Raw genomic sequence first — 16,654 nt, 5'->3', positions numbered from 1 at the left:
GATACCACAAATATTTTTCAAAGCACTGCCTGAAACAGAATGTCGCTAAAATAGAGATTGTCCGAGATTTCATGCCTGAATGAATACCTGCGAATTGCGGCGGTCATAAAAATTAATGAAAAATTTTTAGTAAATGTTTAAGCGAAAACCACATTATATTTCATCACATTTATCCTCAACACAGCCCTTATATGATTTATTGTAATTAGAATGAGATTTGTACAGAATTAGAATTAGAACTTGTAATTTAAATGAGAGATGGAGTAAACACTTTTACAGCTTCCTCTTTCATTTATATTTAAATTGAGGATATAAGCAGTTAAGACTTACTTGTTTGACATTTATTTCCAGTCCATCCTGGTAAACAAGTACAGGTGAAGGTACTGTTAATCTCAGAACATGTGCCTTGGTTGAGACAGGGAGATGCAGCACACGGGTTATCAACTGGAAAAAAAGTATATGTACGATTTTATTAAATGTCGTAATATTTACGATACACTGTCGTAATATTATGCTGCCCAACGATACAGCAGCCAACAGCACTAACAACTGTATCGATCTGAGTGGTGTGTGTGACGACACAAAATGGCAAGCAAATATTACGACATTTACAAAATGTAAGATGGCTTGAATAAACTAAGAAACAAATGTAATATAAAAGTTAATATTCATAAAATGAGTTAGATGTTAAACTAAAGCAATTCTAAGCGAATGAAAAGTAAAGCCGTATCTTCATCACTTAGCTAGAACAAGAGGAAATGTACAATGATGAACTCACCAATATCACAGTTTGTTCCTGAAAATCCTTCTGCACATCTGCATGTGTAATTGTCCGGCGCAGCATTTACACATGTTCCACCATTCTGGCAGGGTTCGTGGGTTCCGCAGAAATTCAAGTCTGAAAGGAAAAACAGCAAAAGAATAATTTCATAGCAATTATATAATTATCATGCATACACTGAAATAAAAATGCGCTGCATAGTTATTCAGAGTTGCTATAAGATGAAGCTAAATGTTCAAAAGTACAATAATCAAAGCGAGATAAGATCAGAAATTTACCTCCATCGCAAAGTATGCCTCCCCAGTTGATGTCGCAGATGCATTGCCATGGAGAACCATTACAATAGCCATGCTTACATCCTGGATATGGCATACACTGATCACATAATTCTGACTTCCAACCGGGACGACATCTAAAGAATTACAAGAAATAAATGTCACAGACTGCGTTTACACAAGCCATAATGTTGCGACCCAAAAGAAAATCCTAATAATATTTAAATTTTTCAAAATTGAATTTAAATTAAATATAAATTTCTAAACAAGAAATTTTAAACTTTTAATAATTGCATTGATTTTTTTAAATAGTATTTTAGTGATAACAAATTTCAGTGATAATTTATTTCATCGATTAATTAAATTTAAATGGAATAATTTAACGCACAACAATTTTTTTTCTTTGGTTTCTAAACAGCTTTGCGAACAACGTGTGTGTGTGTGTGATTATGGCAAAGCCTCGAGGGCTATCTGCCTAAGGGGAGGGATGCCTTTCGTGGAGGACTTTCTAAGGGAAACTGGCTCGTATACACGTTACACATGGGGAAAACCACGAAAACGCCCATGCAGCCAGCCCGTTCGCGGGATTCGAACCTCGGACCGAACTACCAGTGTTCAGCGACTTTACCGCTCGGCCGCTGGTGGGCCCCTTTGCGAACAACGAAAGGGGAAGAAGGCGAAAAGAGCTGTGAGCTAAACCTCGACTTAACTTCTCCAATAAATGAAGAAAAATGATGATGTTTATTGGTGAATCACAGCATTCTCAAATGGTGATTTCTTCGATTCTAGTTGGGAACTTATGAATAAGACGTACTGAATGAAACTGGAGTCACAATGGAAGAAATATCTCACTTTCTTTTGTCTGTTATTAAACTGTTTCTCTTAAGAAAATAGTGTGCCTCACTTTTCCATCTTCTCGCGTATCTTCTTGAAGATATGATTAGAGAAGATAAATTCATGCTTGCCTAAATGTGTCTCCAGGTTTTCAGCTTATTTTGCTGTATTAGCTGATTCCTGTACCATCTTAAAGTTAGAATATTTAGACAAAAATTTTACACCAGTTTTCGTGATGTAGCAAGATCTCAGTACAACAACGTAGCTCAGCTTATGCCACTTGGACCGTCATATCATAGTGTGAATGTTCCCAAATTTACATTCTGTAACATCTTCAGCTATTTTCTATCGACCACCCCGAAATTCTCGGAAAAATTATTTTTTAACGACCACTTAGCAATATTCGGGAAAGCTGAATGCGACCTGTAATCATGTACCGTTCTTAAATCTTTGTTTCCTTTCATTGTGGTCCGAATGAGAGCATTGTTCTATTCCTGAGAAAAACTGGAACGTGAGAGTCCTTCGGTCAAAATTCCTAAGCATCTGTTTATGGGTGTGTTTTTATGTATCGACTGTCTGTCACCGAACACCTAGATGCCGTTGAATCCGCGATCCCGTTCTAATTCGGCCTGTCAACATTATACCTACAAGCAATCCACGGTACTCTCGCCATTCAAAAAAACCTCTGGAAATTTCTGGCAGATGAGAAATCAAAAAGAGCTCCTGACACGACCAGGAAATCTTGATTAAAAACAGCGATAGTACCTCCAGAGGTGGAGCTAGTTTAGTGAAAAAGAGAGAAAACTTGTCTCGTGTTTTCAGCTCTGCCAAAAGCTTTCTTATATTTCTGCGGTGAGGTTTAGTAACTGGTAGTCGGATTTCCGCTAGCTAATTTGAGAGCATTTTACTTGGCTAGCTGCGGCCAGGAGAGACAACAAGGTTGTTTATCTTTCTCAAGAACTTCACCTTGCACAAAGAAACCCTCTGAGAAACGTCCGACTAACAAACAGGAACTTTCGCAGATTGTACATCACTTTTTTTTTACCCCGCCATCCTTTGATTTTTTTTCCTTCTTCGACGAGAACCAACGAACAAAATATCCTGTACAGTATTTGCATATAGCCTAGAATTTTAAATAAATTAAGTATATTCTACCTTCTTGTTTGTAGCAACTCGCTCCACTTCCCTGGTTGTCTACGGTTTAGACATGCATGAAAGAAGCTAATAACTTTAATATCTTGTGATTATGACAATTGACCGTCCGGTGGCGAAGTGGCGCGCAGCTGCACTACAGGTCTGTGGTTCGATCCTTGGGCTGGGCAAGGTTGACTCATCCTTTAATGGGTCGATAACAAGTTCGCTCTTGGACTAAATACCGGGGGTCCTGCGACAAGCCGATCACTTGCCCAGGGCATATGCTGATGCACTCCGGGACCAAGATCAAGAAAGCGGATTTCGGGGCACTGCAGGCCATGGCCCACTAGGGTTGTTGCGCCACTGAGTTTAGTAGTGTTATTTTTAGATTATGACACTTGAAACGTTTAAACCAGCGCGGTAATGCTTCCTTGTTGGCAACATGTGTAATCTCAACAGATATATCTTAGCACACTGAAAAATAATTACTAAAGTTCTTTTAACATAAAAATAAAAATAGGCAGAAATTTAAATAAAGAAAACATTGTACTATCTATTTCTCTTCTGGATCTCAAACACCAAAAAATTTCAGCGAAAGTTCCAAGAAATCTGTTTAATGTTTAACAATGGTAATCAAATGTTTAATCAAATGATACTTTTCACTTCTATGTATCGTAATTCATAATGCTGTACAAAGATGTAAAATATCAGAAAAATGACAAAATTATTTTGTAGGTTTATTTCAAATACCATCAAATTTTAAGCAATTGAAAAACGTATTTTATAACTGTATTAAAAAACTTAATTCTGAAGTAAAATCATCAATAAAGAATTCGAAGTTACGACAACATTAAAATCATAACGCGTAAAAATACTGAACCCATTTTCAGTTTGAATTGTTAATAGAAATAAAAAGGAAGCATAATAAAATACACTAAAAACCTTTAATATCCACAAAATTGTCACGTGAAATGGAAATTCAAATTCCCATTTCATAATCCATTGTTACAGTAAATAATGCAAAAACATAAAACATTGTTTTACGATAACAGTTTAAGGAAATTGTTGTTACAATAAAGAATTCCTAAATGCGATTTTAAGGTCAATGGAATGCAAATAACACTTTGTTGAACTCGCAGATTTAGTTATGATTGATATTACAATCATCTTCATATTTCTCTCAAAAACGTGCGCAATTTTAAACGCAATATCATCACGAATCCATGCCCGGCGTATGAAAATTCCAAATCCATGGCCGGAATATGAAAATCAGTTTAACGGCACGAAAGATAATGTTTTCTTAATGCTGAACCAAGATATTTATCCACACAATGACAAAAACACCTTTAAGAAAGATTTGAAAGGAAATAAGATTAGTCTTACAGCCTTTCCTGACAAAGAATCCATGTATCTGCCAACAGATTATCGATTAGAATCAAACGTGAAGATTCCGAGCTTGATAAACATTAACTTTGAGCATATTCCTCATACAGTAAGCAATTTGCAATTCAGGAAAAAAATGATGGCCGAAAAAGAACGAGATTTTATACTTGAAAACAGACATTGGGGCGCGAAAAGAAGGCCACAAGAATGGCAAGCATCACGCAGATTTCACTCTGTGAAGAACCCGATGACATTTCACGGCGGAAATAGGATTTTAAGAAATAAACCAGGAAGTTCTATGCTTCAATTTAAAAACGAAAAGGGTAAGGTATTGCGCAATTCGGACAAAATACTTTCCAATAATATAATAATGCCTTCCTCCCAGGAGGAAAGACGCTTGCAAAATGCATCTTCATATAACAATACCAAAAGAGAAATCTTGAATAAAATTCGAAAACAATCAAAGGAATTTCATGCAAGTGATAACATGACACTGGTTCTTCTGTTTCTCATATTTATTCCAATAGTTAGTTTATCTGCTGTTGTACTAGCAATTGTAAATTACTGCTTTATACCCAAAAGAACAGAAGAAATGGAACCAGTTCAATACCAAGATAGTCAAATTTCAGAAACGTTTGGAGAACTCTCTGCCAGAACTACTCTTCTGGAAGTACAAGACACTGAGCCACAAAACCCTACCCTCACAGAAAGTAAATCTCTGATTGATATATGGAAGAACTTCGTGTCCAATGATTTTAATGCCGAAGGAGACACCGTAGCAAGAAGGATGAAACTAGAACGCTGGATGTATCAGAACGGTTCCTTATTTGCAGAAAATACAAATGACAAACAAAAAAACAGAACTTCGTCTGACAGCAGCAGCTTTCCTTCTCCAAATATTCATGCACCTGGATGCAAGCATAAAAGACCACAAACGCAAAGTATAATAAATGATGAACTGGGAAGTCAAGATAGCAGATCGCTTTCATCATCTTTGGAGAGAAAAAAAGGTGAATCTGCGCCCTCCCCAGAAAGTTACCAGGCTCGATCAGATCGTTCACACAAGTCAAATTTAAGCTGTAGGGTGAAGAAGAAAAAACAAGGAAGTGGGTCAAAGCATTCTTCTAGGAATGTCTGTAAAACTGGAAAAATTCCTTTAAAATCAAACCCAATAGAAGAAATTGATCAGGAAAACAAGGATTTGAGCAAGTCTTACTCTCAGCCTTTCAATCCCACCTTCGGCAGACAAAATTATCACACCCAACAGAACACACCTTCAGCAAGTCCACACCGCACTTTTGCTCTCACATCTCAGCCTAGGACTGTTGTTAATAATAGAAGCATATATGATTTATAAAATTAGAATTTTTTTTTCCGTTTCCTACTGCAAGAAGTATTTAATACAATAAAAGAATTTCCGCTGCTCAAAAGGTACAATATTTAATTCCATAATTTTGCATTAAATTCTATGAATATTTTCCTACGTAGCATCAAGAAAGGAGTTTAAATTTTTATTGCCTGAATTGGAGTTTAAATTGAAAAAGTTAAAATGATTTAAAACAGCTGCATTTTAGAATAGCATTTTAGCTATCCAGTTTCTGATTATAATTATAATGCAACCAAATAATAAATTTCTTGAAAAAAAAAAAAAGAAATAAAGGAGAAAGAGAAATTATATGTCTTAACAATTTAACATTTGTTTTATTGCATAAAGATTTCCTTTACTAAATATTTCCAGATGAATTTATGGAACTTATATGTTGACATATTAACTAGAAAATATTTTCTTCAACCACAAATAATAATCAACTGCCTCGACAACATTTTACTCCATTATTACTTCACTTCCTAAATTTCAAGGAAGCTGTTCAAGTTAATATGCAAACGATGAACATTTCCGGCTTATACTTTAACCTTGTTTTCCACAGGATTTTCATGTGTGTTTCCTGTTAAAGATGGTGATTTCATTAAGACTGGTTATCATGATTATATCGGAATGCTTATAATTTCGAAGACTATTCTATTTTTTTTAATCCATATAAGCTTCAAAAAGTTAATTGGAGGTTATCTTCCGTATAAAAGTTCTGATTATGTAGTTAATTTTATAATAACTAGATCACTAAAGCTTCTACACACTTTTTCTAATTCATCTTCTGATTAAATTAGGCACATTATATCTATCAATCTACTTATGTGTATAAGATGAATTATGGGTTAGATAACGTTTTAATTCCAGTTTGTAATATAATACCTTACGTCTTCCATTTAAATTGGCTATTTTCCTTTGCTATCTCTTTCTGTGACATAGACCTTGATGACACAGCTTGTACATATAGCAGCGATCGTGTGCGTTACATCAGTATTTAATGGCCCTATTAAATCTGATTACCTCTTCTTCTGTCTGAATATAATTATATTTTATAATAAATTTCCCTGAACAGCATTTCAAATTAATTTCCATCACATGAACTTGATATTATGCTTATGGCAAAATGCCTTTCAGCCAATATTAAAGTTAAAATTTTGCGAACCAAATCTTTATTAAATCAACGAGAATAATCTAAAGCCAGAACTATGTTATTTTTAACTTAAATCGTCATATTGAAAATTTCGCATTTCTTCTCGGATTTTCTGTGTTGCTGAAATGTCGTTCCTGTTTCGCTTTTATCATTACGTATAATTCTGAGAACATATTAAAACACCCGTGTCTGTACAGCTTTAAGCATGTTTGTCTTCGAAATTTAGCTACGTTTGCGTCAACAACGTTTAAATAAAGTGTTCAACTATCAATGACAGCAGGTACATCGTTACGCACAAGTTCTAGCATCATAGGATCTAACTGTTTTATTATATATGCAATTTAAACATACATATACATATTCTTAACTAGTAAATTAATGTATGCAAGCCAACTTGACATTTAATAATTGAAAAACCTTCCAAATTAATCAGTTACTAAGCTTCAACAAACTGCATCTCCAAACTTAATGCAGTAACATGCCACGTTAAAAATTAGTGTGCAGAAACAAGCGCATCTGAAAACAATGAACTACTTAAAAATAAAAAATAATTTCGCCGCCAAATCTGATAAAAACAATTTCTACTCGACAATCAGTCTTACATCAAATTTCTTGTGAAATGGATGAGGTTGTGAAAGGAATGGTACAAAAGAATCATGCAGAAATGCAGTAATTTATTATTATTATTATTATAAAAGCGGTAAACTTCTTCTTTTAAAATAATTCTTACCCCCTTCGGCAAAAACATATTGCAATATGCGCAAATCTCTGATGTCTTGGGACTCCTGCACAAAACGCATTTTACAAAGCCACAATAAGAGAGGAGGGACAAAATACAGAAAGATGAAATCACATTGTATTTGCCAAGGAACTGAATCACCACGTCTAATCCACTTACAAGAGAAAATCGCATCCTATATGTTTCTCATGAGTGTCCATTTTCTTATTAGATGGTAGCTTTCTAAATTCCCATCTACGCTGTTACTACTGGAGAAAAATAATTGACTAATTTTTTGGAAAAAGAAAAAAGAAGAAGACACAAAGAGAGTTAAGTGTTTTTACTTGAGGCGACGCCATTTTACTTTTCACGTTATGTGCTCACCGACGATGCTTCGACAAACTTTCAATGATATTTCAAATGACAATCAGTAAATTATAACAGTTGCAGTATGGAACACTAATTAAAACTCTATTCGAATATAAATACAATTGCACTTTGAAATTTTACTGCTTTAATTTTAATAGTGAAATGTATATAGAGGAAAGAACTTCAGATGATCTTGAAATATAGCATCATAGTGGAAGACATCGTCAGAAAAAAATGGAAATGTCTTAAACACGTGCATCTAAAATGGATAGAACAATTTATGTGATAAATGAGTACCATATGATGAAGAAATATATGTGCAAGATTATTACTTAAAATTTTAAATGGAAAGGTTAATAAAATTTTGAGAACTCCAGAATCAATCTCCAGCAACCAAAGCCGGCGCATCCAATAAAGAATGGCAGCCGCATGGAATGGCAAAATTTAGGGGCTACAAAATTTTTGGAATTTGGCAAGACATGCGGCGGCAAAATTTATGAGCCGCAAAGTTTTCACCGTGCGACAGAAAGCCTAGCTCCCGGCTCTGTCAGTAACGTAATTCTTAAACTTTATCTAAAAAATGGAATTCTGTGAGGGTAACTTTTAATGTTATGTTTCGCCTACAGATGGCGGCACTGCCATTATTGCTCGTAGACCGAGACTAAATATTTTTACAAAACACAAGTTGAGATTTTCGAGCATTAAAAAAAAAGAAAAGTCCATTAAAAATTAATTTATCAAATTTAGTATTACATGAATATTCATTCAAATGCTATATAAGTCTGGGTGAATTCAAAATTTCAAATTCTATTCATGATCATAAATTTAAAAATCACTTTTTGTTTTCATCTTTTGTTAAAACATGAAAAGAAAACTAATACAGGAAATTATTTAACCTGAACTTTTTTTAATATATATAAAAAAATGAATCAGATACAGGGAAAGGAGATGACCAAGTAAATAATTAATAACTATTTGTATGCAAAACAGCAAAATCAATGCATTATTGCGAGAAATTGTTTACATACATACGTAAGCTGCAGTTGAACACATTAGGGCTATCTGCCTAAAAAATAAAATGTCGTGATAGAGAATTCCCTAATAGAAAGGCTCTAGCCTTCACATTACACATAGGAAAGATCAAGAAATCTCGACATAAACAATCCGTTCAGTCGCTGACAGCTTCAGTCATGAAGAACTAACTACCAGGATTTCGTTGTTTTAGTCCTTCGGACACTGGTAGATCCAACAATAAATTTAAATTTAAAAAATTTTATATCGCATGATTTTTTTCTTAAAAAAAAAAAACGATTCGGTGTCACTAAAAATGTTTTATAATTTACATTCAAAAATTTAGTTTACTTTCCATGAAACTATATTTCGAAACATCTTTTAAAGCTATCCTAACCAACAGATGAAGAATTTATAGCATTAGGTCTAGAGAGGTGAGTAAAGTATCTGATGATTGCATTTGCACAAACTTTTAAAGAAAAGTATTTCATTAAAATATGAATTGGTTAAAATAAGATTATGTGAATATATATATTTTCGACAAAATATCAAAGGGAAAATAACTTAAAAAAAAGTTCCTAATATAGTTTTTAATAGTTTTATGTGGATGTATCATTAATTCTCAATTGAATCTGTTTAACATCGATCGCCGAATTTGCATAACTTTTCATTTATTCTCTCAAAACTTTTGCCATCACACTCAGTGATAGTATTGATTTATTTTACACTGCAAAGATATGTTAAGTTTGTGTTAATGAAAGTTAATAACATGTTCTGGTCTTAAGCTAGAATCTGAGTCAGGCTCCCTAAAACAATATGGTATGTTTAATGCCTTTTTCTGTTACTATTTAAACTAACGTTATTAGAATGTGGTCTGTTTGAAATCCCTTAGCTTCGAGTTTGGAAACTAGCATAGTAACCTGTATAATGCCTTTTTCTGTTACTATTTAAACTAACGTTATTAGAATGTGGTCTGTTTGAAATCCCGTAGCTTCGAGTTTGGAAACTAGCATAGTAACCTGTATAATACGAAATACAAATTCTGTCAGGAAGAGCTTTCGTATCTAATAGCTAATAAACATCTTGATACGACTAAGTCACTCAAATTCAGGCGTAACATAACCCCATGAACTAGTAACAGAAACATTTACTGGAGCGAAGAAACCTCCGACTTACTCAATTAGTGCGAATTTATGTTCGATAAGGGTCACGATCCCGATTCTGTGACAGGACTGAAAATATTCGGAGGTTCGGTGATGCAGAAAAATCTATCAAATTGGAAATCCTGTGTCGTGCCTCCGTCCGCCGTTCTCAGATGTTATGTCGCGATGCATCCGAGTCACACTTCTTCAGTCACCTGTGGTGGTCATCTTGAGGACACGACCTCCTGCACCCTAAGGTCACGGACTTCTTTTCCCACGGGAAAAAATGATCCTTTCACTACACTTCATCGTCTGACTTGAGCGATTCCGAACGCTACAGTGACCACGGAGAAGGCTTGGAAGGAAGATGAACATACGAGAGTTATGGAAGTTATAAATGGCCTTAAAAGAAAGCTAATTCCCATGTTGTGTAATCTGGTCAGAGAAGTCTGACATGAGATTTCTTACAGTACACAGTGCGCATTTAATTAGCTACAGAATGCCTCTAGTTAACGGTGAACATAAAGGGTGCATTAGCATACATGCTGTTATGTAAAAAATATATGTTGCCTGGATGACGTAAGAACTTAAACCTCTGGTAACAAAAAATTACTTTTCAAATGTGGTCTCCTCAGATAAAATTGCACTCATTGCCGGGAAAACTGACTCTCGAGAAATAATATTCTTTTCTTAAACAGTTTTCATAAAAATTTATGAGTCATTATTTTGACTACTGAACCTTCAAAAATTAAAATCCTAAAATAATTGTAGATACATTAGGTATTTTTGGAAAAGCCGAAGAGATGAAAAATTAACAATGCCTTCACCGGGAATCGAACCACGGATCTCTGGAATACCGGCCCAGCGTGCAGAACTACTACACCACGAAGGCACGCTAGGAAGGTGGGAGAAATACCTTATATATTATTTCGAATTTTGAAAATTTATGAATCTTTCGTTTTCGTATTCTGTTTTAGCTATTCTTTTCCCTCTCTAATTTAATGCATTTAGAAGTAATCTCTATTATTAAACTGTAAAGAATCTATATGTATGTATGAATGAATGGATGGATGGATGATCATCGCATTGTGGAAAAAAGTCGGCATTTAGAGCCACCAAATTTTAAACTCATGTAGTCCTTCACCCAAGCGAATTTAATAGCATTTTGATATATATAAAAAAAAAAACGTTGAATCTTAATTTAATTCACAGGCTTTCAATTGTTTCCCTTTCCCCTTCTAAATTACCAAGATACCAAGACAAACCTTAAGGTTTTCATATGAATTTAAATGAAAAAATCTAAAATGTTTCAGATTTTAAATTACGTCCAAAGGGGCGTTTTTTAACATTTTGTGTGTTACCTTTCTTTATTAAATATCATGTTCCTCGCACTTAAACCATAAGATCCAGTGCAACAGCAATATCGCAAAATAGTTTTAAAACGAGCATATCTTTAGAATTTCCGATACAGAGACTCACGCGCTGGAGATAAAAATGTTTTTTTCTGCACAACGTTGCCATTGCTCGCTTTGAAATCCTTGAGTTTGTTAACCAAAAATTCGTCAAAGTTTTAAAAAATAGGAAATCGATCATAAAACATATTTTAAATTTCAAATTTGGTCTTCCACATGCTCAGATTCGTTGGAGGATTACGTTATTCAAAATTCGATGACTCTATGTACCGTTGTTTTATCACAATACGAGAAATATACATACATTTATGCATATTTTTCATTATTTAATTTCTTCAAATATAATGCAGGACTCTAACATTTTGTGGCAACAGTTTGAAAAGTGAACCGACATTTATGAGTCCGACGCAAAATGCCAAAACGAAACTAATAGTCCTTCGGGATTCAAATCCCTTTGGACTAAAAAAAAAACTCGGAGATTTAAAAGCAATCTGTTGCCACTGGGTAAAGCGTAATATATTTATGTTTCAAATTTAATAAGGAAACTCGGCGATTTAGCAGAAATATGTTGCCATGGCCCGAAATAAATATTTTTATCTTCTACGTGCCAGCGTATTGCCATTCGACAAAGCTTAAGAGAGTTAATTTTTCTTCCAAGTTTATTCCGTCTGTTATTGATTAACAAAATGCGTGATATAAACGCAGTTCTTTATATTATTATTAATTACTACCTGCATCCGTGAAATTACACTAGTTGGATTCATTAAAATCGTTATATATTTTCTTCTTTATAATAACTACTTTAAATGGCTGGCAAAAATGCTGGCTGGCTTTAAATGGCAAAAGGTTCGAAAATAAAAAATGTATTGTAAAAAATAAAGGAATCGGTGAATAATTAAATGCACTAGACTGGTTAATAGGAGATATTCATAACACTAAAGTTTTAATTATTTTTAACTTAATGCCGAAAAAGCTACTTTTAGAAAAATTATTTGTATTCGAAGCTATTCATACTATCATAAAGTTTGATTATTTTTAATTTTATATAGAAAAGTTATTTGTACAAAAATAACTGTTATTACAAACTATAAGTTGTTTTTATAAAAAAAACCGTTATTAGAGCAACTCATAGCACCAAAACTTTTAACACTTTTTTTAATTTCAATACTCTTTTAAAGTAATTTATATGAACGGTTAATAGGAGCTATTAAAAACTAGTATTCGTTCAAGACTTTAAATTATTTTTCAGTTTTATGAAAAAACTTACTTTTACAAATGAGAACTGTTATTAAATTCTATTTACGTAGTCAAAATTTTTAAACATTTTAAATTAATTTTTTGATTAAAAAAGGGGGAAAGCAAGAAGCCTTTAAAATATTAGTATATAAGAAAAACCGGAAAAAAATACTGCATAAAATATATTTTTTTTCCATTACCTACTTTAATCACCTATTTCTCCTTGTTAAGATATCAAAACGTATAAGATTTCAAGGACCAAAAAGGTTCAGTCATTCTCACGCAATATTTAACATTCACGGAAAAAGTTTTCGTTGTGATGAGCCAATTTGCATGCACGAGGGAGGCAACAGAACATTCGTTTTCACTTCGGTCATGCTGATATGACGGCGTATCTTTCAATGCATGGGTGACCTCAAGCCAAACTATACCACCTGTGACCGATGTCTCTCGTGACGGGAAGTTTTAATGAGACAAAAATACTCACATAACGACAATCGGATCGTGTTGAGCCCGCCGATCGTCATGAGAGATTGCATGTCGTTTACTTAATAGGGATGGATACAATGTAACAGATTGCTTAAACTGTATTTACTGCTCAATCCACTAATGTTTGAGGATAGTGAATATTACTGCTTTTTATTTCACTGAAGGCGGATTCAACGGCAGAAAGAAAAGCGCTTCCAGAGTATGTTTCCAGGTGAATGAATCCCATTAATAAAAACCTTCACAACTTGATTTTCTCCCTTTTAACTAAAAATCAAAAATTGAACAAAAGCGATGATGATCGTTGCTTAATGGATGAAACTTATCATACCTATTGAGAATATTAACGATATCACAATTGACACAAATAAAGGAATAAATAAGTAAAACTCAATTTAAAAAACGTTTTTATGCAATAAGCTTTTATTTAAAATGAATATGATAATGAATGAACTAAAAATAGAAAAATCATTTATGATACAGTTTAATGGGAATAATAGATTAAATAATTCCCTTTACATAATTCATCTACAGTTCCCATGATAAATTTAAAAAAAATAATGGCTTATGCATTTGATAATGCATTTAAATTAACAGAATATTTGAAAAGATAATGATTTATACTGTTGCGTGCGTACGGGCTCGTAATAGATTGAATGTACTAGGCCGATGATAGGTTAATGCAATTTATTCTTATCAAAAGAAATATATCAGAATTCTGGAATTTTCCTCAGAGATATTCGTACAAGTGTTCACAATATTACGCAGTATAATCAATAATTAGATCTAAAACTACCAAAACTTTAATGCAAAGCACATCTAAAGAGAAAGCTAACTCGGATATCTCAGTTCACGCGAAGCTAAATAACTCCCAACAACAATAACTAAGCAACTGAACTCAGACGCTCTCTCTCCGACCTTTTATAGTTTTCAATCGGTCGCGAGATATTTCTAGTACTTCTCAAAATTACTGGAAAGAAATATGAGGGTGGAATTACGGTTACAGCTAAAATAGTGATCAATTACATTTATTGAATTTCAAAACAAACCGAGATACCCATTTACCGAGATACCCATTTACTTAATGTTAAATGGACGTGCCCCCGTATTCTTACTTTTCTGGCACAGCTTTCTCGTAAAATTTTTCTCGTGCTACATTACACAGAAAAAATATAACAATTTTAATTATAATTCTATAAAAATTATCTATCTAAGTACAAAATTCGTAACAATACATTTGACAATGAAATTAAATTAACAGACTTCATTATTTAGGCGTTCCACGCTTTTATAATTCGCGATTTAAAATTGTAAAAAAATTCTGTACTATTATTATTCCCATTAAACTATATTATAAATTATTTTTTCCTTTGAGTGTATTAGTTATCATATATATCTATTTTAAATAAACGTTTATTGTAAAAAAACATTATTTATAACTGTTTTTTTTTTTTTTTTTTCTTCTGTTTTTCAGTTTCAGTTACACCTTATCAGTTACAAAGTCTTTGGTCATTATTAAAACACATGCAATAAATTATAGTTATGGGATAAAGAGTCGAATGTCTTTCAGACAATGAAGAAATAACTTCAAATATTCAATTTCGGAAGTTGTATGTAATAGCAAGGTTACAACAAGCAGTTTCCGCAAACTTCGTCATAAGCTGCACTAAGATGACAAACTCAACACGCTTTTTTCTTCTCGTCTGCTTTAGAGTGCAACACATTTAAAAAAAAAAAAAAAAAAATGTAGAAAACCGCTCAGTTGATTTTCTTTTTATCATTCTGGTTCTAAAAGAGAGCGAAAAATTTGTTTTATAATCTGTGAATGTTTCAAAACTTTATATCTGCTCCGTTTTTAGATGTTGAAATTTTCATTTTCAAATTATAGACGTCAAATAGTCTTAAAAAGTCGAGCGACGGTCAAAAATTTGCCCAAAATTCAGAAATCAAGTAACAAGTTTCATTCCCCCCTCTTTAATCGATGGGGCAAACAATAAAAGTCTGATATGTTTAGTTTTTTTTTTTTTTTTTTTTTTTTTTTTTTTATCCGAAGATATATATAGAAGAAAAGTCGTTTAAATATTAAACAAAAAAGTTAAACAATTTTTGAAAAAAAAAATTGATTCACAGCATTACATTGTCATCGATAAATAGTAAGCGCACAAAATTTGAACTCCATAGCTTATCGGGAAGTAGGTTAAAAATCGATGACAAAATTCTACTCATAGTGAAATACCATAAATGAACTAAATAAAAGCTTATAAAAACTACAAAACACTATGGACTTACGTACTACGAAAATCTGTCTTTTTTTTTTTTTTTTAAACGGCCGTTAATAAGGCAAAAAAAAAACAGTCCACTAATTAGGGCTATCTAGAAAATTGAAAAAAAAAAGGGGGGGTTAGTTCTTTATGTTTTTGTCGAAAACGTATCACTTGAACAAAACTATCACAACTTGGAAGGCGCCTGCCTTGGAATTAACGGCCTTGTTAAGACGATTAAGAAATATTTAGTCATGCAATCTCTTTTGATACAACCTACACATGTTAGTGTTTATCTGTGCCTCCATAACATAGGTAGGGTGAATGAAAGCAAAGATTAAAAAAAAAAAAAAAAAAAAAAAAAAAGAAAAGAAATACTCACTTGCACTCCCCTGGTACAGTACAGTAACCATGCTCTGGATGGCAACCAAGCTTGCACACAGCTAGGTGAGGGGAAAAAAATTGTTAACACACAACACAAAAGTTAAAGAAAATTTGACAGGATTATAAAATTTTAACTAATCTAAATTTTAATAATTAAGGATATTTTGGGAGTTAACCCTCAGAAGCTAAAAAATTCCCCCCCCCATTGTATACAGGATATTTCAAAATCAGTTGAAGGATTTTTTTAATGAATCTATATTAAAGATGAAAACATACATTTTCTCACTTGTACTTATTATAGAAGCTCTAGACCGAAGGTTCTGAATCATTTCGTCATATGCACCCCTTTCCCCATTACTAGATCATCACCCCCACACACCTACCTTCCCAAAACTCAAAAAATACAAATACATTTATTTAAATTTAGATTGTTTTAAACGTGTTTTAAGTTAAATGAGAAAAAATATACAAAATGTTGATAAGTAACAAAACTTGAACAAAAGTAGTGTTTTGTACTCATAAACTAAAACTAAATATTTAACATGTAAATAAAAGGATGAAGTCATTCCCTCCTGAAACTATGAAATTTTTGCCCGAGGGTAATTCCCCTTTGGCTGAGAAACCCTGCTCTAGACTATGCTTGTGCTTTGAACAACAAGAAGACCAAGTGACTATTAATAAATTACCCAGTGACTTAATTCTGTAAAAA

At 33.0% G+C, this 16,654-nt stretch overlaps 1 protein-coding gene across 1 annotated transcript in view; it reads right to left on the bottom strand.

Annotated features, from left to right (window-relative positions):
- Positions 1–16,654, bottom strand: part of LOC118184798 (protein jagged-1-like) — a 215,209-nt gene that overhangs the window by 36,555 nt on the left and 162,000 nt on the right. The window contains exons 4-7 of the mRNA XM_085811812.1: positions 15,944–16,004; positions 1,060–1,193; positions 779–898; positions 331–444 (exon numbers count right to left, since the gene is read on the bottom strand). Coding sequence (XP_085667938.1) covers positions 331–444; positions 779–898; positions 1,060–1,193; positions 15,944–16,004 — 429 coding nt within the window. The remainder of the gene's footprint in view (positions 1–330; positions 445–778; positions 899–1,059; positions 1,194–15,943; positions 16,005–16,654) is intronic.

Source organism: Stegodyphus dumicola, chromosome 2 (genome assembly GCF_044657685.1).
Source record: "Stegodyphus dumicola isolate Sdum_Otavi_A_Nest chromosome 2, ASM4465768v1".
NCBI lineage: Eukaryota > Metazoa > Arthropoda > Arachnida > Araneae > Eresidae > Stegodyphus > Stegodyphus dumicola.
The sequence above is the reverse complement of the archived record's forward strand: the minus strand, read 5'-3'. Positions and strand labels throughout refer to the sequence as shown.